This window comes from Oreochromis niloticus, linkage group LG19 (genome assembly GCF_001858045.2).
Source record: "Oreochromis niloticus isolate F11D_XX linkage group LG19, O_niloticus_UMD_NMBU, whole genome shotgun sequence".
In the NCBI taxonomy this organism is placed as follows: domain Eukaryota; kingdom Metazoa; phylum Chordata; class Actinopteri; order Cichliformes; family Cichlidae; genus Oreochromis; species Oreochromis niloticus.
The window spans coordinates 8876416-8900024 of record NC_031983.2 but is presented as its reverse complement, the minus strand read 5'-3'; the positions used below and the strand labels follow the sequence as shown (position 1 = coordinate 8900024).

Genomic DNA, 23609 nt, shown 5'->3' with positions numbered 1-23609 from the left:
AAGTGCATGTGTGACTGTGTTTGTGTGCCCTTTTCAAGTGTGACCACCTGTCTTTTGTTAAGAAATAAATAAATAAACACAGGCCACACCAGCTGTCCCTGGCAGTCTGTCCCTTCAGAGGTCAAGGGCTCCCACCGCTGGCCTTGTTGAGGTGGTGGACACTTACAACTTTCCTCTCAACTTCTCTCAAGTACCTCTAAACACCACGCGCACACACAAAAGCACACAAGCAAAGGCTCTTGGAGGCAAATGAGCTAGGCTTTGAGCCTCAGAGAGGAATGTTTTATTACACCATTGAGTTACACTGCACATATCCCAGCTCGTCACCCTGCAGCTAAGCCCTATCACATGGCCCCTGCTTTCCATGTGAAGGTTTTGGTCCATAACACACACACACACATTCAGTCACCAGGCAGTTTTAAGCCCTGGGTCTCGTTTGGCAGATGCGAGATGTTGGTGCCAGTGAGAGCTCCGAGGCCTCGCTGCTGTGGATGTTTACAGGTTGAGGTGGCCACGGTGTTGCAGAGGGTCCTTATTAACTGTGAGCTGGCTGGGGCTTTTTGGGGGGAGAGGAGGGGTGTTTATGAACGATCTTGGGAGGACGTTGTTTTCTTTATGTCGGAGCTGCCTGGCCAGCGCCACTGTGTCGTCTGCTTGTGCATAAAGTACGTGCTGGGGAGCTGGGCCAGACAATAGCCTGGCTGAGCTACTACCCACGCACACAATAGAGTGGTGAGATGAGGCCGAGGTTTGGGGCCATGGTTTTGGGGACTGTGGGGGTGGAGGCAGGGGCAGATGGATGCAGCCCTTGTCTATATGGCGTTCCCAGAAAGGGTGAGCTGGGATTTGGGGGAGGGTGGTGGGAACCCGAGCACATCCCTATTGGGATCACGTAGCAGAGCAGCTGGATTTCTTTCATGGTGCAGCAGGGAAATAATTAAAAGTTCTCGCCATTGAAAATGTCCAGCGAATTGGCATGAAGTTACTTGCAGACACACACACACACATTGGTTAATGTGTTTATATACACATACGTGTGTGTAGTTTGTTGGAGCGGGCACAATCAAGTTGAGTTTAAGTAATAATTACAAGAGAGTCAACTGGGTTTGTTTATGCCAGGTTTATCTCCTTTGGAGAGTACTGGCAACAGGTCAGAAAACAATAGGGGCCCCATCCTGAAATTGCTCTGTCCTTGAGTTCAGTTTATGGTTTCAGAGGGATCGGGCCTGTAAGACCAGCAGTATTATCACATTGTGTTGTCTCTGTACACATTGCAGCGCTGCCCACACACACACACCGTCTGCCTGATTGTTCCTCCTATGTGTCAGGCGAGGGCTCCTCGATAACGTTCTTGGGTTGTCAGAGTCTACTTTTATGTACTTAATAAATTGTCAGTAGTAGCTGGAAGGTAGCTAGAAATAACCAAACTCCACACCAAAAAAGAAAGTTGTTCCATTTAATTCTAATCTTAATAAAGACCTAAATCAAGATTGTCACATTTCCACAGCACACACACACAAGCACACTCGGAAAAAAAACCCAAAAAGAAAATGCACGTACAGTTATAGATCAACGTAAATTGCCCCAATATCTAAGCCATGTCAATTCTCCTTAAAGATTGTCCTCTAATCTCTACACCACTAACACTGAAGCAATTTTTTTACTATAAAATATACTTTTCTTATTAAAAAATTATATTAAATTCTAATGGCACTTCTACAAATTCTATTAAAAAGATTTCCGTTTGACATTTAGAAGTTATTTTTTCCTCCTTTTTTTTTTCTTTTAAACCAAATTAAACCCGAGGCAGTCAAAATGTTGCACAAGAAGCATATGCAATAAATATTTCTCATGATTATACACAATTTCACAGTTGTAACCTGCAGAGGACAAAATTCCAGTCGTTTTTAGACTCCAAGGATGATACAGCAACGAGTTAGGCAAACGCCGCCCTCGATTGAGAGTAGCACTGTTTCAAGTCAACAATCCATTTAAAATAAAAAATAAAATAAAAAAATCTCAGTGTTTCACATTCAACAGTGACAGTTAAAAAAAAAAAAAAAAAAAAAAAAAAAGTGGAACAAGTTGTTAGCTCCCAGTAGTAATGGCTATTGATAAAAGCCAAAAACACAAAAAAAGTCCAGAAACAAAAATTTATTCACACACATTTCAAAAACTTCAGTGTAATCTCTTGCAAAGCAGCTATAAGAAATGCACTTCCACATTTTACTTTAGTCTTAAGTTGACATTTTGATATGATTAAACATAAAACAGCAGGGTTCTTTTTTTTTTTTTTTCCTTTTTTTTTTTTGTAATGTTTCAGCGGGCCATTGTTGCTGTGATACCAACTTTACCGCTGCCTCATTTCGCATCAAGGGCGAAAACTGTACAGTATAGAAAACAGGGCTTCTCCAGATGCAACACCTATGCGTGTGTCTACAAGGCACATTTGGTGATCATCCTGGAGCTATAAATAAAGACTTCGAAACAAGAGAAAGAGAATCCTTTACATGATGTTAGTTTTCTACCTCTTTACACATGTACATTAGAGAACAATTTCAACTCGCACCGTGTACAAATGTTCCTTTAACAAACCAAAACAGACTCACAGAATCTACAGCTGCTCTGTGTTCTGATTGAAATATCTGTCATCAGCACTATGACACATCTAACTGAAATAGATCTACTGTTCTGATAAGGTACTGAAGTGATGCAAGCATGACAAACAGGAGTGCTTTCATCCACCTAGCCCCATAGCTGAGTTCAGGTCAGGGAGTAGAATTTAAAAGAAAAAAAAAAGGGGGGGGGGGGGGGCATTTTTTGCTTGGAAAAATTGCTGAAAACCCAAAGTAAATTATTTTATACGCATATTTTGTTTTTTTTTTAAAAAAGTCGTACTGACTTAAAAAAAAGAAAAACTATTGTAAATTTGAACTTTTTTTTTTTTTTTTTTTTTTTTAAAGTCGAACACTGAGGGGAGGGGGTGGACAATACTCTTGATTGATGCGCAACCAAATGACGCTGATATCTCCTCAATGCAGAGGAACAATGAAGCATTTATCTACTGCATGCTGGGATGACGGGGGGGGGTGTTCTTTGATGCCTCCAAACAATACACCTGTTTACAATCTCCTTGGCCTCCCTTTGCTAAATACATTTCTCACATTCCAATGGCTCCATTCAATACAGAAAGTGCAAAGAGAGACTTGAACTGCTTTTCCTCCCCAAAGCTAGGAGAGGGATACACCATGATCACTTGAGAACTACCTGGTATTTATAGGGGATGGGGGGGGGGACAATACCTGTATTGTCATTTCTATAGGTACCCAGTGCTGTATCGGTGTGGCTGTGCTTGTGAACAACTGTTTCTTCTGGTAGAACAGTCGTCCTAGCAGTATTAACTGCTCCGATTTGTGGTGAGGCAGGGTCCAATAAAGTCTTGAATATGGAAAAAGAGCCAACCCCCCGGGGAAAATGTGACGCTCAAGAGTCTCCAGCCTTAAACACGACACCTGACTATCGAAATCTTAAATGGGTTGTAACATGAAAAAAAAAAAGAAGAAAAAAAAAAAAAAATCATTTGATAAATATAATATATATTTACATTAAATATACAAATTGTAAGAAATAGCAGCCTAGACAATAGTGTTGAAACTATACGCATGCTAAAATCAAGTGCTTCTCTATTTTCCGTTTGACAAATCTTGAATACTCCGTAGAGATTTCTACACCATATATTAAAATACAAATACAGTAACTTCAATTTGCACAGAAAAAAAAAAACAACCCAAAAGTGGACAGCCCGCCCCAAAACACAACAGCTAATGAGTACCAAGATCGCTAGGCAAGATGCAATGTCTTTCAAGCTTATAGAAATAAGAGCTACCGCTACAGTAAACCCCTGAACCAAGTCAGACTAATAAATAAATTCCGATCAAGTCTTCTCAGGACAGATTAGACAAAAATCATGAACTTTTAGTGCTACACCCCCTGGTAAGAAATCCATACAGCATCTAAATGAACAGAGAGAAGAAATCCAAGAGCAGCATCGCTAAAGGCTCCAACGTCCTCAGTAGCAACATAAAACACATCCAGTAAATTTGTGTGAAAAGGTTATGAAAAAGAAAGAAAGAAAAAAGAAAAGGTCACTAGATTAAGCTGAATGGCACAGCTTTGATGGTAACAATAGAGAAGATACTGGACATCCACCTGTCTCCCCCCCCCCATCTGCCTGCTAAAGAGTCTGTCCTGAACACTGTCAGCATACCCTTTAAACCAAGAAATGAAGTTATTTACTCACAACTGTGTGTTTTGTGTTTTTTGACAAAAAGGTTGACATGAGTTTGGTTTATTACATTCTAATTTTATTAAGGGCACTCACGGATTAACTGGCTTCCACAGTAGAGGATTACCTTTGTTACTACCTGGTATGTGGAGTGTAATCCAGATTTTTTTTTAAGAGGCCTGACAGCTTAACTGAATTTAACCAAAAGGCATCACATTATCATCTCATTCTTGTCTTTGTAAGTACACTAAGTGAAGTTTTAAGTGTTACAGTAGGCACCAGTGTTTCAGGCGTTACCTTTAAAATACTCTTAACCTCTTTTTAAGTGGGTATTCTACGCTCGCTCACGTGAACAACTAAAGAGGTGGTGGTGGTGCGATGGTATGCTTGCTTCTTCTCACAAAAACAACATAGAAACTTCATTTCAATGAAACCAAACATTTTAGCTCCACAAAAAGAAAGAAAGAAAGAAAGAAAAAAAGAAAAGAATACTTCCAGTAGTCAGACTTCATTACTTTTGCTGCCTTGTGATAAGTTTACTTGTTAAGGACTAAACAAATCCCCCCAAATAAATAATTAGAATAATTATAATAATGTAGGTGTTAAAAATAATCATATATTGCTACTCGCGGACGGTTCTGATCTCCCATGTGCACAAATAAACTCTCTGACGATTGTATTAACGTATGTTAGCTTTAGCTATCATCCACTTGCCCACAGAGTGTGAACGCAGGATGCTTTTTTTCCTCATCTCTCGGCAAATACACGCCTCAAATAATCTCAGACTGACACAAAAGACAGGAAAACAAGTGCATCATCTGATTTGTTCACCTTCATTGACACTGATCTGATGTTTTTCAACAGCAACCGTGTCAAGCTTATCAGCCTGCGCCACTCTGACTAACCGTCTTTTACCCTCATGTACAGCTATGACGACACAGTCCAGCACAGGAAACAGCTCCAGTTTAAACGTTGCTACATGTTTAACTTGAGAAATGCCACGTGGGGGTAGAATCCAAAAGATATGTCTCAGACAAACTGCCAGCATGTTTATATAGTGATGGGAAAATTGATCAGTAGTAGTATTCAGTGTATGAAAGAGACATTCTGTCTTGTGTCGTGGCACCGGTGAGAGGCGTTTTATCCGATGGCGAGAGTCTTGACAAGGCCACAGTGAAACTTCCTGATGTGGCGGTAGAGGTCCCCAGACTGGGTGAAGCGCCGCTCGCACCACTTGCAGGCGTGAGGCTTCTCCCGTGTGTGAACTACAGCGTGCCGACTTAAGTTGTGGGAGTACTGGAAGCTCTTGCCGCACTGGCCGCAGGTATATGGCTTCTCACCAGAGTGTGTGCGCTCGTGACGCTTAAGGGTGTACATGCAAGAGAAGGTCTTGTTGCACTGCATGCAGGTGGGGACCGAGCCGTCAGGGGACAGCTTGGAACGGGCACCGTCCTTTTCGCGGAAGTGTGAGCTGAGGTGCAGTTGCAGCACGTGGGGGCTGGGGAAGACTTTGCTGCAGAGGGGACACATGCACACCTGTTGCCCCGGGGGCAGCAGTACTCCACTGGAGGTGGAAATGTCTGAAGAGGCCAAGTCGTCTTCCTCCTCCTCCTCGCTGTCCCCCAGCAGTCTACCCCTCCCATCCACCTCCCTGCCTGGGGCGCTCTCCCTCCCTCTGCAGGCCTCCCCCTCCTCGTCCATCAGGTCCTCCTCCTGGGAGAGCAGGGCGGCTGTGGAACCGTTGTTGCCTGGGAAGAGGGCAGCGAACCCTGTCACCACTGAGCTCCTGGCACTATTCCCAAAGCGCTGGCTCTCAGGGCTCATCGGCTCACTGTCCTCCTGCTCTGACAGCAAGTCGTGTTCGTCTTTAACAAGTGGCTCAGTGCCCTGCTGCTGGCTGTCGAGGGCCAGCTGTCCCGAGACGTAGGAGGGGTGTAAGGGATCTCTGCTAGACAGAGGCTTGAAAGACAAATCCAGTGCACAGTCCATGTCATCTGAAGCCCGGGACCTCTGGGACAGCAATACGGTGGAACTACTGACATCAGCTTTTGTTTTTCCAGCTGTTTGGACGCAGGGCTCGGCCTCTGCTGACACATAATTGACACCTACAAGGTCCGGGGACCTGCCAGAGTGACCGTTTGCCTTCTGCCTGCTCTGCGTAGACCTATCACAATCTGTGACAGCCAGCCTGACTTCAGTGTTGTCCATGTCAAACTCTTCCGCCGGGGGGGCCCTGTGAAGCCCCTGAGACGGTGTCTGGGGCTGTCGCTGAATGAGCTGCTTACTGTGCAGCTCACCATCTGAGGAATTTTCCCTGTCCAGACAGCTGAGTCCCAAACCCTCTCCCATCTTTTCATCCAGGGAGGAAAGTTCCTTGTCTTTAAGCTTGCCTTTGCACACTTTGACTATATCGTACATGTGGAGGTAACTGGCTGCTGCCAGGACATCCTCCACAGGCAGAGTGCTGAATTCCAACTTCCCCTCATACATAAATTCAAGGAGCAGGCTGAAAGCCGGGGCTGTCACAATGTCACTGTTGAGATGCACAACGTCCCTTTTGTCTAGCTGGTCCCTGTAGAAGAGATGGAAGTACATGCTGCAGGAGGCCAGCACGGCTCTGTGCGCTTTGAATCGAGCCTCCCCAACAAGAACAGTGCAGTCACAGAGGAAACCTTGGTGACGCTGCTGACTCAGACACTGCAGCAACTGGCGGCTATGGTCTGGGAACTCCATTCTTCCTTCATAACCTGATGAAAAACAGGAAAAACAGGATACGGGATAAACGAAATGAGGGCACAGTTGAGCTGCCGTTTCTTTTTTCTAAGGACACATAAAGCGAGCAAAACCATACATAAGGAAATAACTTGAGACAAATTGCGCAAAAGTGTCAGCAAACACACGATAAAGTGCTTCCAAATGCAAGTTTACAAGGTTTTTCTGGACTTAATCGGGAAAGATTAAACATCTAGCTAATGATCAGCATCAGTAACTTTATCCAACATTCTTTCCAGTGGTGCAGGACACACTGCGCTGCGCTCGCCCACCCACCCATGTATCACGGTGTAAACGGATCCACTCTCCAAATTATCCAAAGTATTCCGGTCTGTAGTAGTGTAGTCCGACAGCCTAGCCCTCGCGCTTCCGAAAAAAAAAATAGCCAAAGTGCACACACACACACACCACACACACACACACAAACAGCGGTGTTTACAGGACAAGCAAAGCGGGATTGGGAGCGACAGCACTCGACCATCGGGGGAAGGAGGCAACGTGAACAAAATAAGACCGGTGCAGAGTGAGTAAACTGGTGCTCTGTTTGCTAATTACACTGCAAGCTGTGGAGTCAGCTGCTCTGACATCACCGCAATGGAAACGCTACCTCCAGCTGTGCTCCCCTTTATGCCATATGTTAACTCCGGGCTACACAGTCCAAAAAGAAGATAAAAAATACACACCTCGGGGGGGAGGGAGCAAATTTACTGTTGTCACGAGATTCCACGGCATTTACAACTTTTTTTAAAACTAAGTAATTTATCACGCATCCGTGGGTTACAGTAAAAAGGCTTTGTTGCCTTTTTTTTTTTGCTCCCTGAAAAGACTCGCGCGCACACAAACGTGTTTAAATGGGTCAGTTCAGAGAAGAAAGAGGGATACGGCAAGTTAAAGTAAGTTAAAGTTAAGCTGCATAGGGTCTCGCGTTGAAGTCTTATAATTTAATTAAGATTTCTTTTTCTTTTTTTTCTAAGATGAAGAAAAGTGTTCGCAGGAGGCAGGAAAAAAGGGGCCAAGGGCGCTGTGAAGCGAGCTTCACGTCCGCGTTGGGAAACGCATTGCTGGGAGCCTTTTAAACAGCAGAGGAACTCACACAGTAAAAAGCCAACTGCGCTGAACGAAGCGGCGCGGGGACACTCTTTTAACTTTCGCTTTCCTCGTTTCAAAGCTCACACACACAGAAAAAAACATCCCGCCGTACTCACACGTATTTCTGCCCGCTTCGTCGTCTTTTTGTCCCTATAAGCCCCGGTGTCCTTTCATGATGTGCGGCCAGATGTTCGCTTCTCCTTGTCGTTTCTTGAGCTCCAGTCCCGACCCTGGGAAGGCAGGCTGCACTCAGCGCTGCTGTGTGTCAAGCAGGTTGATAATGGCACAAATCTCGCGATATCGCGCCGCCACAATAAGTTCTGTACTACTCCGCGAATTCACACAGCGGCAGCAAGTAGCAGAATACTTGGGAGGAGGAGGAGGGTGGGGGCGTCAATTGGCTGTCTTATTAAAACACCTGTCCTATTAAGAGGGAGGGGGCACTGTGATGTGTCGCCTTTTGTGTGGCAGCATGATGGAAGTGGGCAAATGGAGGAATTGCACATGACACAGTCGATATTTTTTTTCCACTAAAACTGGTTTGTTAGGTAAAGCTACAAGTAAGCAGTTTATTAAGAGAAAAACTCTAAGCTCAAACGAGCCCTTTTCTTAAGCGTATTCGAGCCTGTTTAAAGTTAAGCTCCAGATTTAAAATTTGATTAATTAACTTGCAAACCTCAAGCACACATTAAATTTGTTGCTTGTGGTTTTTAGAGCTGTTGTGAATAAAAGAAATACTTCTTTCTCCAAAAGAATTGGTATCTCTAAAAGTATCTAAAAAGTGATCAAAGAAATGTACTGTAACACAGAAGGTCAGCGGTATTTTCAGGGGAGCGGGAAACTTATAAGGGCTTTGTATCCTCTAAGCCTGCCTTGAGTTTTGGAATTTCCAGGCACCAAACCAACACCCAGTGGATTTATTTTTTCCTAAGACAAACAGCAATGTATATACATATGTGTGTGTGTGTGTGCTTGGTTAAACTGTCTTAAAACTAAGGTGATTTCTAGGGTTTATCAAGTCCAAAAATTTGTCATCTATTTCAGACACTTTTAATCATTAGAGATGGTGGCACAGTGGAGGAACAACTCGCTCCTGCAGCTGCTCATCATGTGCCCCCCCCAAAAAATCCTGTCCCTTTTCTGTGCTCCCCCAACAGCTTCGGTCACCTTTGCCCTGTGTTCCAGCTGTCGTGCGTTTTGAAAGGGCCATTTGCAGCTCCTCACAGCGCTTCTGACACAGAGGGGAATGAGCAATGTGACGGGAGGTGGCAGCCACTGGTCGGAAGGGGCCACTCGCTAGATTCTTATCCACTTACCGCTTTATTCCATTTTTAGTTTAGCTGTTACTGGTACAACAGGAGGATATCTGCACCGAGGTCATCTCCAGATAATTGTAAAGGAAATGCTGTCACGCTCTCTAAAAAAGATGCCAAGAGAATGGATGATTTCTCGTTTGTAGCTGAACACCCGACAAACTAAATGTTTAGTCAGATGTGTGGCACATACAAAAAACAATTTACCATTCAAGCACTGATGCTTACACAAACACTCCATCCAAGCAGGAGCAGTGATGTGGATAAGAATAGGAGCAGTGGCCCTGTGTTTCCCTGGCCCTGGCAAACGTAGGCGCCCAGTAGAGGAGGGGTGTGTGTGTGTTCACAGGGCAAGACAAAGCAGTGGTTGTGCCTGGGGACTGTGGCCTCAGCAGAGAGAGGCTCGGCACGGTGAAGGTTCTCACACACAGAAAAAAAAAAGATAGGGAAAGAGAGACAGAGAGAATGAGAGCGGGGGAGTCGGGAGAGAGAGAGAGAGAGAGAACACTTCCTGGAGGTTCATTCTTCTTCTCTGCAATCATCAATGGCATTCTCTCCCTGACCCACTCCTCTCTCAGACAAACAAAAGACCCCGCATTCCAGTGTAGCCTGACTGGCCAACCAGCCAGAGTTGAACCACATCACTCTCCCTGCTGGACCAGAGTCTGATCATAGTTGTGGGTTTAAGCTGTGCTGGTGGTGTCTGTTTGAGGGTGTTTATAATGCATCTCCATGCATAAGGGCAGTAAAGTTTATGTTCTTTTGAAATGGTTTTAATATTGGGGAGAGTGATGTTATTTCACTCTCACTGGCCATGCAGATTTAATCAAATTACCTTTTTTTAAACAGGTGCATCTTTTATGTAACTGGCAGAGAATTCAAAACAAAGCTTTGCAAAACCTTTTAACCCTGTTTTTAATTAATAATAGCACAACAGCAACAAATTCAAAAGGCTGCGATGTTATGGTTTTCTTTTGTTTATTTGAAACATATATGCTTATGTCTTTAAAAAAAGTGGGATAAGAGGATGTTTGCCACTGTGGTGTTGTGAAACCAGAGAGATCAATTACTGCAGTTTTGTAAGCCAAATGTATTTCTGGGCTTGTTTGATATAAGATTTCAGCTCTTTAGCCATTCGGGGCCTTCTGCTTTGTCATTTTAGTTCTGTAATTTTCCACATTTCCAGTTTCGGAGTAAAGTCGGATTGGTTTAACACCTGGATTCTTTTACTGTAGGGCCCCGCTGCTATAATATGTCCAGTAAGTGGTCTAGTGTCATCCTCCTGAAAAATACATGAGTGGTAGCACATGTTCTAAAACCCTGCATATATATTCATTCAGAATTAATGGTGATTTTAAAGATGTGAAATTTACCCGTACCCTCTGCATCCTGTGCACAAATTCACTTCCTCAGTATCACAGATGCTGGCTACTGAACTGTTTGCAGATCATCTGGATGGACTCTCTCTCAGCTGGGAGGACACGTCTTCCATTATTTCTGAAAGGAATTAAAACTTTTTAACCACAGTACAGTAATTTGGTTTTTTACTTCAACTCAGTCCATAATAAAGGGGTTCAGACCCAGAGAAGTCAGTAGCATTTTCCATGTTGTTCATAAGTGTTTTTTTCCTTTGCCTTTCAGAGTTTAACTTGGAATAAACTTAACTTTTTGAATAAAACAATAAATGTATGTCTGTTCGCTTAATAGTTTTCAAAAGTGTTCCTTTTGAATTTTTACTTCAGATTTTCACTTCAGAATTGTGTTTGTTTCCAATGCAGTGAGTGTTAGTCTTTGGCCTAGTCCTTTGCATACAAAGAGTTCCCTGCGATGTCTACCTCTTTTAATAATATTGCATACCAAAGAAAATTCTCAAGTTCATGAGTTGCAAAATTTAATTCAATTCAGTTTTATTTATATAGCACCAAATCACAACAACAGTCGCCTCAAGGCACTTTATATCGTAATGTAAACCTCCTACAATAATAAAGAAAAAACCCATCAACAATCAGACAACCCTCTATGAGCAAGCACTTGGCGACAGTGGGAAGGAAAAACTCCCTTTTAACAGGAAGAGACATCTAGCAGAAACAGTCAAGGTAGCAATCCTTAAAATTTTCAACTATTTTCCCATGCAGTCCTTCACAGATGTTTCACTCTCTAGGAGGCCAATTTTACAACAATATTTTATATTATTTGCCTGTTGCCAGTCAACCTAACTGTAGCTGTAAGATGAGCCACCAGATGTTTTAGGGGTTTTCTATTGTTGTCCCTAACTTTTTTGGAAATAGGATGCTGGAATCACGTTAAAAACAGTTGCCAGCTTTTAGAACCAATGCTTTAATAACTGATAATCAGTTGTTTGTGTGTATCTTCTAGGAGTGATTTATCACAACAGCTGCACTGGTTAAATAAAATAAGTGTCCCTATATCACTCACATACTTTTAGTATCTCTTATACTGTTCTGTACTGATCCTGCTGTTTTACACGCAATTTATACAACAATAGTTGTGTGATTCTTTTGCTTTGTTTTTTTTAAATATTACATTCATCTAATAGTGTAATAGTTTAAGCAAAATTGCTTTGTAGTTGACTGGAGATGCTGTTTTGGTCAGCTTCCCCACCGCCCCACGTATCCATTCACCCAACACCTCCTCCATATTATGGCCCTCCTGCCCTTCTGTGTCTAATTGTTGTTACCGCGTGTTATCTATTCTCCTTTAACGGGCCATTAAGTTCTGTCTGTACTGTTTGTTGTACTCTAGACAGATACTGCAAGTAGACAGGGATCAGAGATCAGATGAGCCTTTGATGGGAGAGATGCTATTAACTCACTTTGACTTTTTAATCTTGTTACTGTTACGTTTGATCCCGCAAAACAACAGAGCGGGCATTCCCATCAACAGGCCAAAGAGAGTGGGTGGAGGAGGAGGAGGAGAGCACCAATGAATAGCAACTGGAGAAAATATGGGATACCCTAAGTCAGCTTTGCCTGTATGACAGGAACAGCTTGGCGAGGCTGACACATGGTAGCAGTGAGAAACACATTACAGCGTGAGTGACAAAGAGGGGAAATGACAGCAGAGGAGGCTGAGAGACAAAGGGCACAAGCCAATGAATTTTTCATCACAAGAGGAAACATTGGCAGCTTTCCCCTGCTATCCTGTTCTTTTAATATTATTAAGTCATTATTGCGGGAATTGTCACATGCACTGTCTTGCTTTTATAAGTGATACATATATTTTACTGCACTTCTAATGCTGATTCAACTTTGAGGCAGTCAACTACACCATGCTTGGAGATAGAAAAATAATGGAGGGGTAAGACGTAATGGACGTGAAGAGGGTCGTGAGTATCACAGTGTAAAGCAAGATAATGGAAATGTTAAAATGGGAGGTCTCTAAAATGTTTTAGACTTCTAGTTAGAAACATTTTGATCAAGTATACCCAGTCATCTGAGGGCGTCATTTGATACATAGGCTCCCTGACTTCTTTTAAGCAGACTGAGCTGGCCTGTCTGTACCTGTCCAAAACTGGTTTAACTCCTACCTCTCCAGTGGAGTTCTCTGTAGCTGTAGATGACGGTTTATCTAACACAACAGGTAAAAGTGTGGCATGTAATCATGAACAACCCTCAAGATTTTTACCTTCTCGTTCAGCTGTTTCATCTGGTATATGCAGTTAATTTAAGAGAGTATCTGCATGAATACAAAAAGATCAGTGGCAAGGGCTAAATCAGACTAAATACACTTCTGCAAACACATTCTTGTGTTCAGCACATCTGCTTTACCCATTTTGAGGTATTTTGTTTTAAGTGTGTCAGACTGAGACATTCTCACACTTCATGTTTAGTTGGCATTTCCTGGAAATGTCAGAGGCCCTTCCACAGCAACTTGAAGAGAAAGCGTGTACCAGTGCTTTTTGGTACTGGCAGATGTGACTGGAACCAGGTGATCGAATGTGTAAAAGTCCACCACCGAGCCTGATGCTTTAGCGCTGACGTGCAACAGAATGGAAGCAGCAGCACATCCTGCTTATGGTTTCTTCTTTAGTAGTGATTTTAATATAATTTTACTAGATTACACAAGGCTACACATGTGTCTGAAAGAACCATATCTGAAACTAGAGCTAGAGCTTCACCTTTTAGAAGCACAGCTCTTTACACAGTTTTAAGGTGCATAACCTTTTGTTTTCGTGGTTTTGATTGGTTGGTTGACCTTATTTTGGATAAAGCTTTATTTACTTTGACCTAATTTCACTTATTATAACTGTATTTCCATGTTAACAAGTTTACCCATCAAATACAACTTGCTTGAAACAAAGACACGGTGACAAACTTGTACTTTTCTTTCAGATACAGCTGCAGCTTAACTTGTTTAAAACCCTAGAAGGAGTTTTGTGAACATAAAATATTTTATTGTAATATAATTTTAAAAGTTATTAAATAACAGGGCAGATGTGAAATGACAAAATGATAATAACATACTAAATGAACCAGTTTAGCTCTAAAAAACGTTTTTCTTAGTCTTTTCTTATAGCAAACTTTGCAAGACTGTAATTTTGAACTTTTGTAAGGCACTAATATACAACATCTGGACTAACTGGGAATATCTGTGTATATTTTGTGACCAAAAAACATGTAATCAAAAAGACAAAAAAAAAGTAATACATAATTACAGATGATTGATGACTAGAAGCACCTTTTGCAACCCTAATATAGCTCATCGCAGAGCAGGTAGAGCAGGTACCAAAATGTAATTCTCATCTTGTAGCCTGCATTACCCTTGTGGTTGTTCCAGGAAGTCAAAAAAACCCACCTAAGTACACTTAATTGAAGCGAGGATCCCTTGAAAAACATACAAGGTCCTCGGCAGGTCCCCGAAACCCATTTTGGAAACCACCGGCACAGATAAAAGAGCAGAGAGTTCAACAAGGCCATGCAGAAGAAGCACCACTGCAGTTTTTTTTTCTTCAATGGGACGCCTGACAGCCTACTACTCCTTCTGTGAGTGTGACTCATTTAAGGGCGGCTTTAGGACCCGGGAGAGACGGCTGCCACAGAGGCATTGCAGACAGCGCGTTTGGGAGGTGTAGTGGAAGAAAGGCAAGAGAAACGGAGTAAATGAGAGCACTTTGTCCAGATTGTTGAAGGACCCGTCAACTTAAAACACCGCCGAAACAGCTCACTATAATGAGACGGACACATTGTTGAATTCCTGTCCAGGTAAATGTCCGCGTTTCCTTCGCATGGTTAACTACAAGAGTTCGACAGCTAGACAGGGTAGGTCCCCATTGTACTTACATGGGATGCGGTTATTCTCACCCAAGCTGCCCTGCTAGGCCCCATATCCTTTCTAACGCTAGATGCAAACCTGAAATGAGGTACTTTCCTGACTTCACTTCGCCGTAAAAAGTTGTCTCATGACGAAAAAAGTCGACGGCTCATTAATTTCCTGTAGTGAATTCTTAACGCTCGGTGTTTTTCCACAAACAGCAGTGAGTCTCTTTAAGATGTTAACCATTCATTTTTTTTTTTTTTTTGACAATGACCACTTTTGAGACACAACCCTCGGGCCAAAATATCTGCAGTCAAGTCGCTTGAAACGGTTCTCCTCTTTGCGGGAAAAAAGTTGGGTTTTTTGGCGTTGTGCTTTATGGTCCTGGAGGGAAATGAAAACAAATGAGCTCAACAAGAGAGAGCAGCTCATTCATTGTTGTGAACTACCACCGCGTTTGTTTACTTGTTTGAGTGAGGCATTTATTGCCATCTTATCTTTAGCCATTAGCTTTGCTGCCTGCCTGCCGAGAAGCTGCTGTGGCCACAAACAGTGCTGCTTTACAAAAAAGAAAAAGTTATGCGTCTATGTTGTGACTTGTTGCCACGCGTTTACTTTTTGGTCCACAATTTAGACACAGACGTCATAAGAAAAAGTCCCAACAGTGTAATTTAACGCCCCCCCCCCGTAATCAGTACAACGGCATAATGCCTGTGGATAAGTGTGTTTTGATAGTTTTCACTGGCCTCACTGCTAGCATCCCACCTACAGTAATGACAGTTGTGTAGGTCTGCACTCAATAGTTTTTTGTCTTAAAGGTTTATTATTATAGTATTCTTATCAAGTTTGAGAGATATCAAGTGATCAAGGGCATAGAAATCTGATGGGCTTTCAAATTTCAAAAGGATTCTTGCAGGATACAAGGCTTGCAATCATGTTTAAAACTTATTTTACTAATAATACTGTCTGTCTCCTTCTCCCAGGGTGCATGCATGTACTAAAAAGAGAACATTGTCCCCGGGTGTGTTGTACCCACCATGCCTTCAGTGTCAAAAAAAAAAAATGTTTTTATCAGTCATGAGACTACGTCTGTCCACTGTGTGTGTACGCAAGGGGATTTGGCATGTGACCTGGGGAAGACGCAACAAGCTGGCGCAATGATGCAGCCAGTGACTGCTTGGCTCTCGCTGTTCTGTTTAGAAAAAAAACACCCACCTCCCACCCAATCCCCTCGCAGCAGCTCGGTTGACGCAAATCTGCCACCAGTTGCATGCAGAATCTGAGGAATGTTGTTTGAAATTTTGTCCAAAACAGACAAACAGGGGCCTGGATGCATCACCAGAGTCTGGATGTACTGAGACTGAGAAAGAGGTGGTTCTCGTACCGGTGTCCCGGACGTCACTCTTCTCCATCTGTGTCACAAAAACTGAAAACAAAATACTTTTGTTTTCCTTTTGCTTTTCTGTGTTAACTTTCCAGCCATTGTAAAATGATTCTCATGAGGTGTGATGTGTGTGTGGGGGGGTGGTGGTGATTTGAATAAATTAAGCTTTGTGTTGCTTTTACAGCTTGTCTGAACAGCCTGAATATGATTACATTAACATGAGTCATAAAGTGGTTGGTGTTCGTGTCATCGTAGGATTAAAGCGGCGAGTCTGCTTGCCTTTCAAGGTTGCAGTCACTGCGGTTTTGTGTTCAGTTAAAGCTGCCCGCAATATTCTTATCAATAATGGTGTGCTTTCAGGGAACTTGAAAGAGGAACTTGGTAGCGTAGTAGATCACCGTAATACTGGCTCCACTGTGGTATTTGAGCTCAAACTAAAGTGTTGCTTTGGTGACTTGTTTTTCAGCAACAGGTTAGCGTGATGTCATTTCTTGTGTTTTTAAATACTTTCAGTGTAATGTTTTACTTTTGGAACCAGAAACCATGTGGTAGTTTTTCTGTTAACCGAGCAGAAACTGAAGCAAAAAATGGTATCTATTAATCTGTGATGAAGGAAGTAGCGTGGTGATGTCGACCTGATTTTTTTTTTTTTTTTTTTTCTTCTCCCCTGCTTCCTGCTATAAACACATGGGACTATCCTCTCTGGCCCAGTGACAAGCTCAGTGTGTGGCAACTTTTGCTGCATGACACTGATTTGCATTGAATGGGGTGGCCCCCGGCGTTGGAGCCAGAAAGATGAATGATTGAAAGCCGCCCTGACATCAGGGCAGGCAGGCAGGCGGTGGCCCAGAGGCCTGAGGACCATGTGACCCGCTGTCAGGGTACTGGGTTCATTCAGTGGCTGCTGGCTGCAGCGCTGGCAGCGGCCCAGCTTTTTCCACACAGGCCGCAGTAGCAACAGGTCGCTCCCATTAAAACAGCAGCGCTCTGTTGTGGCTCCAGAGCCGGTCTTGTGCATGTGTTGCTTTTTTGGCTGCGGCGTGTGTGCGCTCAAGTTTGTTTGTGAGGTGTATCCCAATGTGTATATAATGTGTGCGTGCCTGTGTCACAGAGTCCACACTAAGATGCCGATGGGATCCAACGGTTTTTGTGATCCTTACTTTGAATTGCACTCTGTGTGCTTCCCTTTTTTTTTTTTTTTTTTTTTTTTTTTTTTTTTCCTTCTCAAATCCCTCTCCAGGATCCTTCCAACATCGGCTGTGTGACACAAGCACCACAACCCCAAGTGCAATAAACAAAAACACTGAGCGAAAATAAACTTTGGCTTCATAAACTTACTTTTGCTCACTGATGGAGGGGAGCAGAGTGGCAGTAAAAGGTGTTGATTGCACACTCGCTGCCAGATGTATTCGAGCCTGAGGCTGTACTGATATGACTCGTTGTCTGTCAATAGTCACATTCACTTCCTGTTGTTGTCCCCACCAGTTAGCTGGATGAGGCCACTCAAACAGAGCTCTCTTTTGATGGCCCAGCTCTGATGGAGCAGCAGGGAAATTGATTTCAGCCGATGGTCAGGGATCGCCTGGCGCAGTATGTGACATTTATGTGAACAAGCATTGCAATTGATCATCTTTTGGCTGCTTCCCTTTATTCAAAGCTATCTTTATATCACAAAGAAATACTGAATGAAGGAAAGGGTCAAGTGCTTTGGTTATGATAGCCTGCAGGTTTGAAGTCTAATGGTAGTCTTGACAGTGTTTGGATGACTGTTAGTACAGTTTTTACTGCCTTATTTGACTTCTGCTTTAACAAGTGAGCTATTGCAGCTACTGCTGTAGCATGATCTTTCTCCCAAATTTAGGTTTTTAGTTGGGTTTACTGTCTGCCCTTTAGTCATACATCTTTGTCTATGCCCTTACATGTGTTTACTATGTAACCCAGGATGGTATTATGTCCATTTTTGGTATTTTGAACTGTCAAGACCTAATAACACTTTGATAATTCGTCTACTGGAGGCTATGCTTTTATTTAAAGGTGCTCAACTGTGTGCATCTCTCCATCTTCACTATAAGAAGCACACCTTGACCTCATAGTTTATTCATTTTGTTCTGTTGTCAAAACAGTCTCACCTCGAGGTCTGTTTAGGAGCAGCACTGTAACTGTTGAAGGGTTTTGACAACATCACATGACCGCCATCATCTGCCGCCTTGCAACGGTACTCTTGTACAAAAAGAAAAAAAATCACATAATCAATGTTATATTATCGTTTAACAAATCTAGTTACCTTGGGTTTACTGGGAAGCTTTTTACTAAGAATTCTTTTTTTTTATTATCTTGTAATATATTTTAATCTGAGCTGTGTTATATAGCACATGTATTTTGTTTTTAAGCAAAACAGTTCCGTGTTGGTTAATGCCATCAACCACATAGAAGTGTGCTTTAGCGCAAATCTCTTGCTAGAGCACGGCAGTGGGATCTTATTTTAAAAAAGACTGTCAGTGTAAAGTCATTCTTACTCACAAGGAAATTATATTGATGTTAATATAAAGGATGTTAATTTAAAATCCAGTTAACCTAACACGCATGTCTTCGGACTGTGGGAGGAAGCTGGAGTGCATGCACAAAAAAGCCCCAGCCTGGATTCAACACGATTGGGAACCTGTGCAGGTTGTACCCTGTTTTTCACCCTTTGACAGCAGTAATGGGCTCCAGCACCCCCACAACCCTGAATTGGATCAGTAGGGTGAAAAAATGGGTGGAAGCATAAGGGAAGCAATAATTTTGAAATGCTGGGCCAACATTGAAACTAACAACTGGCAGATTGCATATGTGTGTTGGTAGGTCAGTCCAGTTTGATGTCTTGCAGACACAGAAGTTGTCACTATAAATGCATACTGTGAGGAGAGATTAAGTGTCTTTCAGTTCCTCGTCACACTATGTACTTGGAATATATTTATATCTTTTTAAAGAGTATAAATTCACATACCATTTTCTGAAAATGGATCCCAGATATAAGGACTGGGATGGAGTAGAACAGGTAAACATCAGTCACTGCCTTTATTGAGTATCGTCTTATTTGCTGATTGACTCACAGCAATCAGTGAGGTGAATGTCAATGATTGGCCCTTGCCACAGGGATCACCACAGTGGGCATCTCTGAATGTTTGGTACAGTTACACCAGATGTCTTTCTTGTCACAACTTCAAAGGGGATTTGTATGTCCCGTTGGAATCAAACCAGCGACCTTTAGCTTGTGAAGCGGGCGTATAAACATCTACACTATGGAGCCATTAGGTTGGTGCACCTCTACTTTTGTTAATTTTTAGTTCAATATCAATTTTATTCCTTTATTTGAATTAGTTCAGAATCGTTTTCGTTTTGGAGCTCTTGGTCCTGTAAAATAAATAATTAAATAAATAAAAATGTTCCATATTTCTTAAGAACATGACTTTCAGATACTGTCCATGTGCTGTATAGATGTTTTAGATCTGCCACATCTGCTTTTGCCCTAATTTTGCCTTTGAATCCAAGACACCAGGCTGTCAAAAATGCCAACTGTGTAAGTTAGTAGACTCATCAGTATTACAGCTCTATCATTAAGACACAGAAGGATCTGGCACATAATTACAATTGTTATTCAGAGGTGTGTAAGGTAGTCTCATTTAACCTTATGTTCTTTCAGCTGCAGCCCTGCTGTGTTTAACAGTTTGACCTTGTCAGTGTAAGGCTTGGGTGCCCTTTCTTGAGATCATATGACTATATTAAGGCTCAGAGAACAATAAAATTATTTTAAATTGCTTTCAGTGAACTGGGGGGAAAAAACAAGAAATAAAGCTGCTTCCCAGAATTTATATTTCTTATTGACGCTCGTAAGGGAAACGCAAACACTTTAGTCGGTCTTTATCAAATTTAGACCCTGCTCACAGAGGCCCAAGGGATCTTCCAGGAAAGGTGACTCTTATTTTTCCAGAGAATTTGATTGTTCCGTAGCTGGTGATTTTCTACATGTTATGTCAAACAGTCAAACATAACCTGCTGTGGAGCAGGTTAGGTCTGCACCATGTGTTACCATGGGGAAGTGAGCCACCTTAGTAACTGTAAAAACCCTGGGTTAAACCTGAAGTGACTACATTATGCCCGTAATCCTCCTTTGCAGCACAGGGCCTCTGGGCTATTATGTAGCACACAAAAACATAAACTTGACTAGACCTTTTCAAGATTTAAACATGCCATCCGTGCATGGAGTAGAACCCTAGTAATCTGTTGTTCTTGGTGAAAAATCATTAAACAGCTGTGCACAAAGTTTGAAAATCTATTATATGGATATCCTGTTTGAGAATTATTTGATATAATTATTTTCTCACTGGTGCTCTGTTCATGAGTAGGAAAAAAAACTCCCAGTCTATCAAGAACGGCTGCCTCAATAGTGAACAGCATGGAATTTTCCAATACGGGAGACTTCATTTTGATTGCCAAAACCCACAGCTTTACAGATATTTGAACCTTGAAATGTTGCAGGTTCCACTTGCACTGTAGTTGTACCCTTCCCTCACTGACTGGGCCGTAAAGCAGGAAGCTCTTTTCGGTTCTCTTGCCTCCCCTCAGCCCCGTTGACCTGAGGGTTAATAATCAGACAAGTGGAAAAAATTGTTCACCTTAACATGGGGCTAATTTTTACTTTTCTTTAACTAATAGGTAACCACCATCGAGAAGACGGCTATAAACTCCAGGACCCTGTCTCCAGGCTCCTGCGCAGGGCTGAGTGAAGGAAACTTTGGACTGAAAGTTGTCTCTCCCTGAGAGAAACCTGGATCCTCCATCCTGGCCACCAACATGACCAATGTGGTGATCGTCAAGGAGGGATGGCTGCACAAAAGAGGTAAATTTACACTTTGTGCCATTAAGTGCGATATTATTATTTTTCTTGTGTTTATTTTTTTGATAACTGGATTAACATTTAAACAACTAACATTTGATGTGTGCTGAGGTTTTTGTACACGTGATTACAATTCAGTCGAGGTGGTTGTCATGACCTTGTAACAAACCTAACTGTGCAACACACATTATGTAAAGACCCTAGAATATGTCAAAGATTTCAAACTCTTGTTGATACATGTCAGAAAACAAATTAGTTCATGCGTACAGTTTATATAACACTAGTACTGTACTTGATATAAAAAACGGATTCGTTATACAAATTGCCTCAACTTCTTGGTGGATGCAGCAAATCTTCTTCTTTTTTTTTTCTTTCTTTTTTTCTCTTCCCCCCCCCCTCTAAATGTTGCAGAAATGATGAACAACAACAGTATAGACTATTTGCCAAGTGGTTGATTAATTTGTAAAGCCATTTAAAAGGAAGTAGTATACCAAAGTAGTATGCCAGATGTAATATAAAGAGGCATCCAGTTGCAGAATCCCCAACGGGCCCCATGGAGCTGCTCTGACAGTGCTGTGTGGCGTGGCATGGCTCAGTGTCGGGCGTGAGTCCTGTTGTTTGGACGAAAAGGCATTCCTCACATACCTGCTGGCTTTGAGCAGCTTTATGTGCGCATACTAACTCTGCCTTCTGCCGTGGCTGCCTCACAGAGCCCACTTCACCACTGCCTGCACCACCAGGGGCAAAATAGGATAAGAAACCACTGAAATCTCCTGGGCCCAGAAATAAAAGGAACTGGCCTTTTTCTGGAAGAGAGAGCACCAAGACTTGCAATTATTGGATAAGGTGATGGGAGTATGTCACTATAAGAGTTCCTGCATGTGTTAGCCCATAGTCCCCGTTTTCAAGACTTGTGCTAAGCACATAGCCTTTTTCTGGTTTAGTTTGATGGCTCAGCTCAGTATACCCCATATGATGCCATCATGCACCTCTGGTCTTCTGTTTAATGTAAGGGCAGCGTGTTAGTTACCATTAGGACTTTATTTGCGGAAAGTAATAAAGTTCAAGTCTTGAAAGTTTAGGATTAACTGGTAGTAAAATAAAGTCTACAGAAGTAAATTGTGCTACTTTTTTGTCTTGGTCTATTTGGGCAAAAAAACAGAACCTGCTGTCTTTAGAGAGAACATCTCCCCTGGTATAAGTGAATAATACGTTTTCCCCTGTTGAGACGGTGTGTAAATTTGTACACTCTCTGAAATACGTGTGTGTTTGTCCCATTAAAATCTGGCACACATCCATCTTTCCACACCTTCACAAGTACAGATAAGAGTGAAACATTATAACAGGTGGCCTGTGTAAAGTATAACTATAAGAATAGTAAAATAGTGACCGGTAAGAAAACAGTCAGCTTGTGTGACAGAAGCGTGCGCATATGCACACTGTTGTAGCGCTGAGCCTCCATCTATACGCGCCCCCCACCCCCCATTTGTGACATGAACACTAAACAAACAACCCTTCAGAAATAGTGAGTTGGCATGCTGTCGTAGCCCAGCAGCTGTGCCCTGTGAAATGTCACCGAGCCTCTGTTTTGATTGGAGGGCATCCGCCTGCCTCCTTGACAGGAAGGCTTTTAGTGTCGCGTCACTGTCATGCAATCTTTGCCCCAGAGCCAGTGCACAGAAGGTGAACCTGCAAGTAGCCCTGTCTTTCTGTCGATCACCTCGGTCAGCCAGGCAGTCTGTGCTCGACAAACCTCTTCCCATCTTCCCGCACCTTGAGTGCAGCTTGTGTGGTGGCGCCACCCAAGTGACTCAAATCTCCATGTGGGCGTTATAATAAATGGCTTGTACCACCTCTGAGTGTGTTCACCATGCTCATTACTCCCATGTGTGCTTTCAAAACACCAATTTGATGTTTTACAACAGATTGACCTTCATATTTCCATCAACACTCCTTTTTCTTTCGTGTGTGTGTTTCTCTGTTTCATGGACCTGGTCTTGCACTGCAGTACTCTCTTACAAAAGCAGGTACAGTTTGAGTAGCCTCCTCTTCTAGCAGTGCCCATTTATTGGCTCCACATGATGATTGAATTTCACGGTGGGCCAGTCGCAGGCACAAAGCAAAGCAGCTCTGGCAAGCAGGCTCTTTGATTCCTTTCTGATTAGTCATCTTCAGCATGCACGTGCAGACTGAGTCAAGACGCCTGAGAGAAAGTAAAGCAAGCGATTGTGCCTCTGTACCTTGTAACCCCCCCCCACCCTCAGTAGAGCTAATCTGTCATTAAAGCTCCAGATTCCCAGCCTTGGATTGCTCTGTACAGTTGTTCCAGACAGGCTGCACTCTGTGAAATGATCTAATTCTGAAGGACACACCTTCATAGTTTCTTCTTAAGCCTTGTGCTGCAGTAATGCGTCTGGATTGTGGACACCATTGGGACATGTTGATGGGATTGTTATCTGTTTTGGAAGGGCAGTTTTGGAATGTGAGACAAAGCAGCTGAGTAGGATGGAGCGTGCGCACATTTAGACATGCATATGCAAATGTGAGTGGTTTAATATACAGAGTGAAGCATATTTATTCTGACACTGCCAGCAGGACATTACCCGGTGCCCTTAT

At 42.6% G+C, this 23609-nt stretch overlaps 2 protein-coding genes across 5 annotated transcripts in view; one reads left to right on the top strand and one right to left on the bottom strand.

Annotated features, from left to right (window-relative positions):
• Positions 1-1442: 1442 nt before the first annotated feature.
• zbtb42 (zinc finger and BTB domain containing 42) lies at positions 1443-8538 on the bottom strand. 2 transcript variants are annotated; one of them, XM_013272945.3, is made up of 2 exons: positions 8263-8538; positions 1443-7032 (listed from the first exon to the last, which is right to left on the bottom strand). In XM_013272945.3, the coding sequence occupies exon 2, from the start codon at positions 7016-7018 to the stop codon at positions 5426-5428; it is 1593 nt and encodes a 530-aa protein (XP_013128399.1). In that variant the 5' UTR covers positions 7019-7032; positions 8263-8538; the 3' UTR covers positions 1443-5425. The 2 variants fall into 2 exon arrangements, with proteins under 2 accessions (XP_013128399.1, XP_005453369.1); XM_005453312.3 differs by lacking the exon at positions 8263-8538 and adding an exon at positions 7334-8235.
• A 5769-nt stretch (positions 8539-14307) lies between these two features.
• Positions 14308-23609, top strand: part of akt1 (v-akt murine thymoma viral oncogene homolog 1) — a 31801-nt gene continuing 22499 nt past the window's right edge. The window contains exons 1-2 of one of the 3 annotated variants that reach the window (XM_003447818.5): positions 14308-14462; positions 20813-20996. In XM_003447818.5, coding sequence (XP_003447866.1) covers positions 20951-20996 — 46 coding nt within the window. In that variant the 5' untranslated portion in view covers positions 14308-14462; positions 20813-20950. Of the gene's footprint in view, positions 14739-20812; positions 20997-23609 lie in introns of all 3 variants that reach the window. The other 2 variants (XM_005453313.4, XM_005453315.4) reach the window with 2 other exon arrangements.